Source organism: Mugil cephalus, chromosome 19 (genome assembly GCF_022458985.1).
Source record: "Mugil cephalus isolate CIBA_MC_2020 chromosome 19, CIBA_Mcephalus_1.1, whole genome shotgun sequence".
NCBI classification, from domain to species: domain Eukaryota; kingdom Metazoa; phylum Chordata; class Actinopteri; order Mugiliformes; family Mugilidae; genus Mugil; species Mugil cephalus.
The window spans coordinates 6,781,353-6,794,209 of NC_061788.1; the positions used below are offsets into that span (position 1 = coordinate 6,781,353).

General features: G+C 45.1%; 1 protein-coding gene across 6 annotated transcripts in view; it reads left to right on the top strand.

Moving 5' to 3' along the window:
• Positions 1-491: 491 nt before the first annotated feature.
• Positions 492-12,857, top strand: part of rapgef1b (Rap guanine nucleotide exchange factor (GEF) 1b) — a 39,724-nt gene continuing 27,358 nt past the window's right edge. For 2 of the 6 annotated variants that reach the window (XM_047569377.1, XM_047569378.1), the window contains exon 1: positions 496-851. In XM_047569377.1, coding sequence (XP_047425333.1) covers positions 824-851 — 28 coding nt within the window. In that variant the 5' untranslated portion in view covers positions 496-823. Of the gene's footprint in view, positions 852-12,857 lie in introns of all 6 variants that reach the window. The other 4 variants (XM_047569373.1, XM_047569374.1, XM_047569375.1 and 1 more) reach the window with 4 other exon arrangements.

Below are 12,857 nucleotides of genomic sequence, written 5' to 3' on the forward strand. Positions count from 1 at the left end.
ATTGAGAAAACTTCATTTGTCCCCAAGGGGCAATTAAGTTCAGAGAAGGCATCAAGGACGAAAAGCTTAATGATTTATTGTCTCTTGCCAATTGGTATTGTTAAGTGTATAAAGTGCTGAACGGGCTGTTTGAAGTCTGCGGGATCAGACCATTTCATTAGCCTGCTGAGATCACTTTGTGCGCTGAGATGCTTTAACTTGTCACGGGAAATTATTTGTATTTTTTTAATTTTTTTTCTACACAAACTCACCTTCAGTGACTGTTTTTTTCCACGGCGGCCTTTTTTTTATGCATGTAAAACAGGGAGTGTTCTACTAATGGCTCTATGCTGCAACATCTGAGTGAATCTTCCGTTGCCCCCGCACCACACTTGCACACATCCATGAAAACAGAGCAGCAGTGTGGTTCGTCTCCGCTCTTTTGAATTGAAATTGAATCACGCCCATTCCCTTGTTGACAGATTGCTGTGACTAATTCCTGCCGCCAGGGGCCGCTGTTACACCGATCGAGGGGCGCTCTGCCCGAGTCTAGGTTCAAGGCATTAACGTGAGTGTGGTGGTGGTGGTAGTGTGTGAGTGAGTGAGTGTGTGTGTGTATCCAGTGAAAATTACCCGGAGACGGACAGAGACGTTTTTTTTTGACCGTACCAATGTGTGTGGCCTATAAATATATGGCATTAACCCTGGCGGAATCATCTCATGGACACAACAGCATATCGAAAATGAGGGAATAATCGGAGGAGGGGGAGACGCACGGCGAGGCTCGTCTGTAGCTACGGTTTTTCTTGAACTGCGAGTGGGATCACAGCTGCTGGCTACGAAAATGTCGAGAAAAATAGAGAGCAAGCAAGGTAAGTCCCTGCCCGGCTACCGGAGTCCGCTCCACACTGCTCCACGTCGGGAGACTGTATAACGGTAATTCCTGAACACGGGAAGCGGATGGATAAAATGTGGGGGTCCGGGCGAGAGGATACGTTACGCCAGACGGGGCTCTGGATAACGCTGGATGAATACGTCCAGTGTAAATAAATGGTGGTTTTAATTGGGCCTCGTGGGCTGTTCTTTTCTCGGGTATCCGGTGAAAATAAAGCGACTCGGTACCAGCTAGCCGCCTATAGCCCGAGCAAATGGCTGTTTTTTCCCTTTTTCTCTTTCCCATTTGAACCTCACGTTGTCTGGGGGATAGACGGCCGGTTATCTGGGCAGCTCGCTAAATGGTTATCGCTAAATGATTTATCGGTTATCAAACAAATTTAGCCACGAGAGGTGCACGGTCAGTGGGCCGGCTAGTCTGGAAAAATACCATTTAAAAACCGTTTCTATCATTCTCCAGACGCTTCACCGGCATTTAACCGTTTACTCAATTTACTGTGGTTATACAAACGCATCACGGCGGTTAAGAGGCAAATCTCAGCTATTCACAAGAAGGGGATAAAAAAAAACGTAATGCGAATAAATAAAATAAAGAGTGCTTGTGTTTTCTTCTTAAATGTTTCATAGTTGGACGTTATAGCTGACGTTTAAGGTTGGGGAGGCTAGCCACGGGCTAAAGGTTAGCTTTCCATCGGCTAACGTTAGCTTCGTTGCTATCCAGCGCTCTGGAGTTGTGATGCGTTCACGCCCAAGAATACGATGTGTGTTTGTGTTGTGTTGATTTCACCATTGTGCACGTGGCATTTTTTTTTTTTTTTTTTTTTTTTTATAAATTAATTTATTAATTTACTTTAAGTCGTTGCTGTGTCTACCGGCTCAGCAGCTCATTGTGTGCAGTTTACAAATAAAAGCACTGCGGGGGTAAAGTGAAGTGTGAGAGGAAACGGTGGTGGTGCTGGTGGTGGTGGTCTTTTTGGGGGTATGCATTTGGAAGGAAACTTTATACCCGCCAGCTACACTTGCATCCCGTCCCACCAGCTGTCTCCTCGCTTCGCTCCACATACTGTCTTGTCCGGTGCAGTGAGCGGACACACACTCAGACACACACACACACACAACTCCCAGTAACAGGCGGGGAGGAGGGAGTGTCATCCACCACCAGCTCACTCATTCTTCACAGCGTAAAAGTTTCCGATTCCTTTCGTGTCTCTCAGACAGATGACTACATATGGTCACAACTTAATGAAAACTCACAGGCTTTGGGTGCTTTTTTTTTGATAGATTCTGCTTCACTGATAAGTTGAAACAGGTACTTTTTTTTTTTTTTTTTTTTTTTTTAAAGGGGATATGAGTTCACTCCATCACTTCTCTCCTGCATCCGGCCCCGCTTCACTCTGGCATCCTAATGCTGTTTACTGGGTCAGTTGTTGGGTCTGTTGTCATGCACCCATCGATCCCAAATATTATCCCCGAGGACACGCCGTGCTGGCTGCCAGCGCAGTGGAAATAGGGGTGGAAAAAGTGTCTGCGGCAGACATAGCTCCGGTATAGTGAGCCTTTTCCCTCTCGAGAGAAAGTGTGAAAGGACGAGGACCAATAGGTGGTGTTAAATGGAGCCTGTTGTCTGTGTGGATTTAGGCAGCGGGGACTTTTACAAAGGGGGAACAAGTTTTGACAGATGAAGATAGATTTACGCTGGTGCGTTGCGGAGGAAATTAACATGGGGGGAAAGGCTTGGAGAAATAACGTTTCCACGTGTTAGAAGGGATCCGTGCACGTATATATGTAGTCATGGGTTAAATGTGATGCCGCGAAGATGCACCATGCAAATGGTTACCATAGCGCACAGTCTGAGCAGGTCTATCAATGCACGCGTGGACACCTAGCTCCAGCAGGAGACTTATGGCTTGTGTTTTGTACCGGCTTCGCTAGCTGCATCAGCATACTCCCAAATCACCATGGATACAGTGTCCCACCGTCTCCGACTTGTCTTCCCTCGGGAGGTAAACACCAACAGCAGTGTTTTCTGCAGAGAGTTCCCCCCCTGCGTCCCCGTTGCGCGGAAGCTTAGTTAGGATGTCACCTACTGGGAAATCAAGTGGGTGGTTGTTGTGGCTGTTTCAACTTTGAGCCCCATTCTATGCGCACACACCCGCATGACTTCATCACTCAGGCAGCCCAAACTGTAATCCATAAACAGATTCAGTGTCTGGTGGTGTGTTGCCCAAAAAGCGAGCAGCAGCAGCAGCAGCAGCAGACAGCAAAACTCGATGCTTTCCTGGAGAGAAAATCAACTGGTTGGAGGAGACTGAAATTTGGGGAGTGGGGTTTTATTTGTCAGTTTGCGCTTTGTGTACTGAGAAGCGCTCTGGGTACTTGTATTGTAAAATAAAAAATAAAAAAAAGAGCTTAAACCTGAGGATGTTTTAAGCATACTTGCCTTACACGTTTACGAAATGTGTGTTAAACGATATGACGCCACTGCTCTTGGCAACTCATTCTTTGTGTGTCAACCAGACACTTTTGTGTTCTCAGTTCTGCAAAATAATGTATCATATAAATTTGGCTGTGCCCGCGTTGCATATTGTTATTATTTCTAATGTAGCATAATTTTGTGTAGGGACTTTTTTTGGTCGCTTCACTGCTGCATGGTAGCTTTCAGACTCTGCTCAAAAAGCTTTGTACTGCAGCGGCGTTTGTTTTTTTCGGTATGCTTACTGAACACAGTGATGCCTTTAATGACCTAATTAGATGCCTTAGAATGAATCTAATGCTGCACTGAGGCTGGCAGTGATACATTTAATTCAGCTATCATGAAACAGGATTTATTAACGGTGAGAAGGTCAGATTTTTGTGAAAAAGGTGATTAAAGAGGATTAATTAAAGTAAAGTAAATACATTTAAGTTTGAACATTTTGCAGTCAGGGCATATTTGCTAAAAATGTATTTTGTCACCTATTGCACGGAGTCCTCACACAAAAAAATCATAAAATCGTATTGATAGACTACAAACAGTTATAGCTGTTTCTTGTTCCTGCAAATATCTCCACTGTCTACATTATGACAAAATTTAACGTTGTGCTGTTCCGCATATAAGCAGAAGATTTAACGTTCTGTTTTTCCTTTTACCCCAATGATGACATATTAATAAAGGCCCGCGTTTGTGCTCGTGCATTAGAGGTTTGAATAATTTCAGCTGAGATTTGGTTCTCGATTCAGTAAAAAATAAAATGGCACTCTTTAATGGAGCTGCGTATTAAACATAACTGGAAGCTAACTGGTTTTGATAAAAGTCAATATCTTACTAACGGCATAAGAAAAATGAACCATTCCTGTTTCAAAAATCAACATTTTTGTCATTTGTGAATTTAATGAGAGGTGTAGGAGATGAGACCTGTGATTCATATGTAAAGAATGTATTTCTTCCACCCGTAATTATGGAGAGATGTTGTGCACTTGTTTACCACTGAGCAGGATTCATTTCCATCAAATACATTAATCTTCTAGTGTTGTTTTGTACCTTAATTTTACCATACGTCTTTCAGCTTAGAAAAGACTTTACCTAAATAATCTAGTTTTATTTGAGACTTAATGTGTGTGTTGTTACAATTTCTGCGATCGCTGTTGCAAAATTTGTTTGTCCATATCTTTCTTCATGGTTACTGGGATTGTGACACAACAGGTTTTGGCATGTCAGTGTTGGTAACAGAGTTGTGGGAGTAGCGCAGTGTTTTATTATTAGCCCGTGGACTCTTCTCTTACTGGACAGTCAATGGTTGTAGCCTGCTACAGCGGAACTGATCCATCAGTTCCTTATTTTAGATTCCCTACCCCCTTGAATAGTGTGGGAGTGTGCGTCTCCGTGTTTGCCTTTGAAGGGGTTTGGCTGTAATGCAAAGAGTTTACTCTCGAGCATTTGAAGGAGTTAACGCTGAAGTGTAAGTCATTTTGATGGCTTCGTGTTTGCTAAGTAAGTGGTCGCTGCATTTCTTCAGACTGAAATATCTCCTTGTCTGATGTACAAAAATAGCGAGCCCTGCATGCCTTAGTCACCAGAACTCTGTGCAAGAGCTAAAGTAGTCCTGATTACAAAAGGGTTCCCCGGACAATTAGGTCTACCCACATTACTGATGACTGATCCCACTGTTGCACGGGGCTAGCTATGGGTCTTGATTTGACATGCTGCAATTTTGAGGTTTGACGGCAGCAAGCATTTCACCCTCCCTCTACCACAGAATGAGAGGCTTGCTGGTCCCATATAGGTTTAGCTGTGTTGTAATTAGATTTTTTTTTTTTTTTTTTTTGTGCGTGTGTTCTGTGTATGGGAAAGCAAAATGAAGGAGGGAGCTCAGGGAGAGAAAGGGTGGAGAGGTTGGAGGAAAGGTGGAGCAATGAGAACAATCGAATCTCGGGCGCACAGAGGGAATCAGGTGGAGAAATGGATGGATTACATGTTGGACAGTGACTCGAGCGATCGATGAGAAGCGGAAGGCGGCGTCTGGGAAGGAAATCGGGTCTTTGTAACGTGAACGTGCTCCGCCTTCAGCATCTTCAACGGCATCTTTCAAGGAGCCAAGGCCGTTTACAGAGATCATCATATATGTAATTCAATACGACTTCCATTTGCAGGTCGTGATCATCTCTCTACTTCCATTTGTGCTCCCGAGGCTTTTTTTTTTTCTTTCTCTGACGGCTTCTGAGATGATGCTTCCCATCGGTTTGCTGCTGTGTCTTGGCCTACATGCCAGAGAGCAGGTCATTTATTCCCACAGGTGGCCTACTCATCTTCTTGTGACTGTCGAGCACATTCCCGCTGCACATAACTGTGGGCTGGACCCTCTCCAGGACCACTTGATGACAACTTATTAGGCCGCTTCGCTCAGATGCCCCGTCCAGGATTACGTGATTCTTGCCATTTTTTTTACAAGAACATTTGCTTAATAAACCATTGATCTTGAAAACTGCGTTTGAAATTCCTCTTGACTTCTGTCAGTCCTATTTGTGGATCTTTCCTCTATAAAGTGTCACGTCAAAACGGAGTCAAGTGAGAAGAGTCACAAGGGCCGGTTAAGTTTGTGACTAATGCTCAGCTGGGCCAATGAGTGATAGTCGCAAAAATGTCAACTGACTAACAAACCTCAGTAGAAGAAAAGCGTGGACCGGACTATTTGCTGGGTAGACTCGGGCCTCTTGAATGGGCAACGTTAGCTGGAGGAGCCAGGCCTCCTCAGAGGATACGGACTCCTCTCTGCAGGGAGATCTAGATGAGGACACAGGTAAAGACACCTGAATGCAGACACAACACGTCCCCTCGTGCGTCTTGGAAAGCAGCATCAATGCTGTAGTTGCTGCTTTCATGCTAATCCTGACAACTGCTCTTAGTTGTTGAGTCTTTGGAGAAACGTTACAGCTTTTCATGTAGGTATTTGAACCAGTAACGTTGATAAACTGCATGTAGATTTTTGATTATTTGGGATATGCACTATTTTGTCGAAGGCTACTTGCCAGTTTCGGAGCTTTCATGTAAAATAGGCTTTGCTGGCAGATGGAAATGCAGGGGGGACATTCCTCGCTGTGCTTTTTGTGTCGTGTGGCTTTACAGTAGGTGCTCATTTGCTGTGCTGAAGGCTTGGGTGGACCCAGCCCGAGGAGGCTGCTGTGCAGGGCCACAGCAGCCTCCCATCACAGGCCGCCTCTCCGCCCAAAATATTGTAGACAGAAGCCATAGCTATTCTAATCCCGACTCATTAGGTGACGATCCGCCAACGTGCCCGGATGCTGTCGTCTTAATCGTTTCGCCCGATACGAAGAAACGGTACCTCTGTGGGGACGGCATCTTAAATCCAAGCTGCCTTCTTCGCTTCGCCGTGATGGCTGTTTGCTGAGCCACGCGTTCTGGTTAACGCCGCTCGATTTGTTAATGTTTGTTGTGAGCTCGCGCTCCTCCCGTTAAGCTGCGTGAGCGGATCCACCCTGGTGAGCCGGTAGCTCGCTGAGGCTCCATAATTAAGGTAGTTGAGTCCATCATTGTGTAATTACACAGCGCCGAGTAGCGCTGTAATACTTTGTTTTGAAAACACACAGTCTGTGGTGCGCTCGGTCTAATAAATCTGTGCGTTTCAGCTCGGCGGGCGGCGGGTCTCCGTGTTCGTATGGGGTGTGTGTAACTCGTGCGTCTTCGCTGACCCGCCTAGCCTCCGTGGCGGCGACGGCCCTCGGTAGGGACGGCCGGAGCGAGTAATGATTTTTGCGCGGATGTAGCGAATGATGTTTCGGATGATGAAATTACGTCAAGCTTCAGAAGTGCGGGGCCTGCTGCAGGGATGATATCGACACCGTGGACTAATTAGTTGGGTTTGTCTGCAGAGACTTTACCGATTCCTCTAAAAAATTCTGCATGTGTCTTGTCAGGAAAACCACTTTCCAATCACAGGTGATGCTGATCTCTGCGACGTTTTCCAAATTGCAACAAATCTATCGATGCTTTGACAAATGTTTGGTTTCGTGTCCACTGGGTAATCTAGACGCAGCAATTGACGCAAAGTCCTGACACACAACATTTCTGTGATAAACCATTTTGCAGGAAAATTGGATTTCAGGAAATAATCACATTGCAGAAAGAGCATGTGCACTGGCATTTGTTCCTGTCCATGTTTTCAGTACATGAACAACATGCTCTAGAATCTATACGCTGGAAAGCTGCACTCTAAAGGCGTACAGCAAGGTAAACTGCCAGGTTACACAATGACAAGCTTATAAATAGTAGATCATATCGGCCTGTGGCTACCAAATTGACTGGGGAGCGATTGCAAAGCGGGAAAAATGGGGAAACGCTCCCACTTTCAGAACAACAACCAATGTGTGAAAGCACCCGAAGATGTTCCAAAACCGGGAGCGTTTCCCCATTTTTCCCGCTTCGCAATCGATGTGATGTAATTCCCCTCGTTCTCTACGTCGCCTCTTAAAATATTTTAACTATTAACATGTGATGGCAAGGAAAGGAAGAATGCTTTATATTGGACCTCCTATCTTTTCATGCTGCTTGAAAATAATTACACTGAAGGCACGTGGTAACATACTGCGCTAAAACATAGCTTGTAATTAGAAACTAGTAGTAAAACTAGTAGAACTTAGAACCACCACCGAAACTCAAAACGTGTCCTATGGCTTTTTTTCAGTTCTTGTTTTGCACCGAGTTTTGATTGCACTCTCATGCCAACCTGTTCAGATTTTCTCTTTCAACTTCCACGGACAGTCTCGTTATCATACACGGCTCTTTCATGCTAAGCACACTTAAATAAAGAAAGCACGTGACGGTGTTTTCGAAGGACTTGCCGACAGCGCCGCGCGCGTCGCGGAAACTACCGAAACACTGAGCGGCGCGGTGAAAGGGGTCGTCTCGGCAGCGGATAACTTGGAGATCCAGTAAAAAATAAAAAGACTTTTCCGTCCAGCTGGGCCTCTGTGTGTTCTCGTGTTGAGTGGTGTCAAATCCCCGAGACCCCAGGGTGGCATGGCTGGGTCAGGGAGCTGGCACACAATGAAGGGGATGTCCCACAGTCGCTTGCCAGTTTCCGACGCCAGGCTAAATCAGGAATGGAGAGAGAAGTTGACATTGCTTGCAAACAAGTCACCCTTGTTGTCAAGGCAGATGTGTGTGTGTGTGCGTGTGGGGTACGATCTATTTTTTTTTTTTTTTTTTTTATCAAAGCAAACAGTAAATGTCACAGTTACGTGCGGGGAGATGTGATGTTTATTTCGACAGCGGCCGACCGAGCCCGTGGGCCTGTGGGCACAGTGTGGGCTTTCTGTGCGATTGTGTCAACCTTCGCTGACCCACTTCCTCTTGGATGTGTCTCCTCATGAAACCTGAATGAGTGAATATGCCTTTAAAATGGCAGTAAAAAAAAAAAAAACATGCGCGCCACTGTGGGTTTATGAGCTTTAAAGGAAACCGTAAAATACTTCGCCAGGTTGAATTCAAAGCGTCCCCTAATCAGTGAACTTTGGTCTGAGGAGACGTCACTCGGTACACACAGTGACCTTTTTTTTTTTTTTTTAAACGTACAGCCTTTATAGTGGAAGAACCTACTAGAACATATTTTGCTCTGGGTGCGCACGCACATACACACGTCGTTTCATGCCGTGCATCGTTTTGAACAGAAACACAAACCTTTCCCTGTTGATCCTGTGAACTGTAACAGGTTAATGTGTGCTTAAGTTGTTTGAGTAGTTGCTCGCCCACAGCTGGACGTGCAGCAAAAGATGAGGTTAGCATATTGCACTAACCTCGTGATCCGCACTGCTTTTCTTTATAGACTTTTTTCCACTCATCTGTGGAGTGCAACGATAAATACATCTCTCTATAGTAGCAGATGTGCTTTAAAGGGCCAACTTGTTTTGGGTATAACAGTAAAACCACGTATGTCTTTTAACGTAGACGTTGTGATAAAAAGCAATGAGAGCTACACCATTGAAGGATTCATCTCTTTTGTTCTGCAGAGTGAGTGCATTCAGAGAAAGATCTCAAGTCACGTAGAACTTGTTTCATTCATGTTTCCACGGTCAGACTATTGCGTAATATGAAATACAGCACGCGGTCATACTTCTTTTTTTTTTTTCTTTTTTTTTGGCGCCAAACACAAATCTGTCCTTTCAGAGTTTTTATATCTGAGACTTGTAGTCCCAGACAATAAAGCTGTTGTGGTCCGTGTCTTCCCTTCATTTAAACTCTCGAATCACGTTCTTTTCAGCTCCGTGCCCTGCCCCGACACGCTGTTTCATGTGGGGAAATGTTAGACATACCACAACCGAAAATTACAATCTCGCAACAGTTTTGGGTGTTTGTTTGTTTTTAAAGGGGCATTCTACTAAGTTTAGCCTGCGACAGATCATTGTTTCGCACGGGGCGCTCTAAATATAGACATTTTAATCCAGTAATGCCTCTGATGAAAGAGATTTACAACATACTTTAAATCCCAGAACAGAACAAAGAGAGGCATTTGGGGAAATTCATATGAAAACAAATGAAAGCGGCGCAGGAAGAAAAAAAAAAAACTTTTTGTGTGTGTTTGCGTGCTGTAAAATTGCAGTTTGTTTTAGTGTGCGAATGATTATTCATGTGACACAGTTTTAACAGAGGCTTCCTAATTATAAGAAATGAATCTTTTCAGTGTGTGTGACTCATCCGACCGAGAAGCCCAAGTGCGAAGACCTCGGTTTGCCGCGACGTTACTGAACAGCGAAATAAGATGTATTATGTGGCATCCGCCTGTCAGTCTTGTCCGGCGCTGCGTTTGTGCACAGAGTGTCAAGAGGATGACAAGTAGCTCGCTGTGCAGACAGGATCAGCTTTGTGCGGCCCTCTAACACGGAGAGAGTGGTACCACTCCTCGCTGCTTGAGGCCATTTACTGCCGCCTGTGTTTCTATGTCTCTGTGTCTGCCTCTGTCTTGCACTCGGCAGTGAAGTGATTGGTTCTCTCGTGGCTGTTTGTCTGTGTGTAGGATCAGTCTCCTATCTCAAGTGCTTTATAGTGCCTGTTCCTCATGCTCTCTTGCCAAACAGCTGCCGTTAACCGAGGAGCCTGAATGCATCTCGGTGGATCACAGGGTTTTTTAGCTGTCGCAGTGTCTATGTTCTGGTGCTGCTTGATGTTAGAGATACTGACAAGCTGGGTATTTATAGCACTTTGTGCTTCTTTAGTCTATTGCTTTCACCCAAGGTGAACCTGTCGCCTGCCAAGCCCCGTCTCCTCCTCCTCCTCCTCCTCCTCCTCCTCCTCCTCCTCCTCCTCACGCCTCCTGAAAGACTTGGTTTTTTGAAAGGCAGCTTTAAACGGAATGCTAAAAAAAAAAAAATGCAGTAAACCTCTACAGCCAGAAGGTCATTTGAAGGATCAGTCTGCTTCCAGCGTGTTTATATTGGATGGTTGGTGCGGTGCAGTTAGCCTCTTTGTCTTGCGTGTTTTGCGCTGCGCTATTTGGCCGCGGCCGTTAAAGCGAAGTAACTTCTCATGCGGGGTTGAGCTGTAGACGTAGAGGTCCCGAGCCTGGACTGTTTAGAGGGAGCGGCTCTCAACGAGGGAGACAGGGGACAGGAAATCGTACCAGTGGCTTCGGCGTCAGTGGGGAAGGAACGGGAGGGGTACCCAGGATGGCGTGTACTTGTACGTTGTGCGATTTCCCGCTTTCAACATTTTCCATCACACGGGTATGCCCTGCCCTCCGATGAATCTTTGCAAATGTGCGGCGCTCCTTGTAGCCGGACGGCTCACATCACATCTGCGGAAGTACAAGCTCACGTGCTCGGGTTTCCCGTGAGAGAAAAAAAAAAAAATTAGGCATGTAACTAACGATTATTTTCATTATCAAGATTAAAGTTATTTTCTCAATCATTTGTTCCTAAAAGTGTCTGGAAAGAAGAATAATAAATAAAGTTTACTGTTATATAATACCAGAAAAAAGCTTTATGCTAAAAAAACTATTAATCGGTTCTCAAAATATTTCAAAACAACATGTAGTTATCTGTATTGTAATTTCCCTGATGGTCGCAGTGATGAGTCTTACAACTTAGGATGAGGGAATGTCAACCTAATATGATCGTCTTCCTTGATTTTAGTGCCTGTTACTGTTGGCGTCCGCTCTTCTGAACCTTCCCTGCTTTCAGTTGTTTATGCAGTGACAACACTGTGTGGCTTTCTTGTTTTTCACGTTACAATTGGGTCATTAAAGGCTTCCAGCTCATGTGCAACAGTCTCCGTTCCATTTGTTGTCCATGCTGTTGAAAACCAGGACCTGAGGCGTCCCGCCCCCCACAACCTTTAGCCTGCGGTTGAATAATTTAGAAAGACTCTTTGTGCGGTCAATTGTTTGTGTTTGTGTATGTGGTTGTATGTGAGAATGCTTATGCATTTTTGTTTTTGTGCGCGTCGGTTGCACAAAGGACGATTGAGTCAACCAGACCTCAGGGCTCACCCCATAGATTTCAATACAACCCAACCGGACTGTTGTGCCACGCTGCTCCCATTTACTGCTTCCATTAGCCCTCCCAGTGTCCTCCATCCAACTACTACTGCTGCTGTGGGAGAGCGTACATGTCGAAGTAACATCCACACGAACATCAGACCTGAAAGTTCCCCAGCAGAACACTGGATTGTCACAAGATGCTCAATGTTATTTACTTCTCCTGTCAGCGGTTTTGATGTTGTGGCTGATTGGTGTATGCAAACAGCTGAGCCACCAGAAGTAACAGAGGATAAAGAGTTTGCTCTCATATCTGCATAGCGATGTGCAAAATGTGTGTTTACCTATGTGGTCTTTACAGACGCCGCGCGCTTACTAGAAAAGAGGAAATGCGGGGGTTTACTATCTGCACCGTCGGTAGTACCCGTAAGAATGAACCGCCAGTCTCGACAGCAGCAGGGGTGGGACGGCGCAGAGGGGAGTGGAGAAACACAGATGGGAGAAAAAGATGGCGTGAACCGTGGACAGAGAGAGCTTTGGAAGACGGAGTTTTGTTGGGTTTCGCAGTCAAACAGAGCAGGCACTGAGGCTGGCGACTTGTAAATGTTTATGCCACCACACAATACACAGGCCCTAATGGTCCCACCCTCTCCTGAAACCCCACCTTCAGGGCCACACGGGCCCAGTGTCACTCATTCATGGTGTGCATTTAAAATTCATCTCATCACCTGAGCTCTATCACAAGTGAAGTTGCTTCGCCACAGCTTTAGATTCATGCTGCGATAGTTAAATCAGCTTGCGAAAAGACAAACTTCTTTGGAAGCTTTGATCAAAGCCACATCAGATAATTTTGGCATCTCTTCTGTAGAAGTGGTTGGTGAGGAACTGTAACCGTTCATAAATAAATAACTCAGATATATGTGTATACGTGCCATTAAATACACCACAAAGGCATTCATTTATAAAATGTGACATTTCTGTACTTATTTACCTTTTTATGATGCCTTTTTATTTACCTTC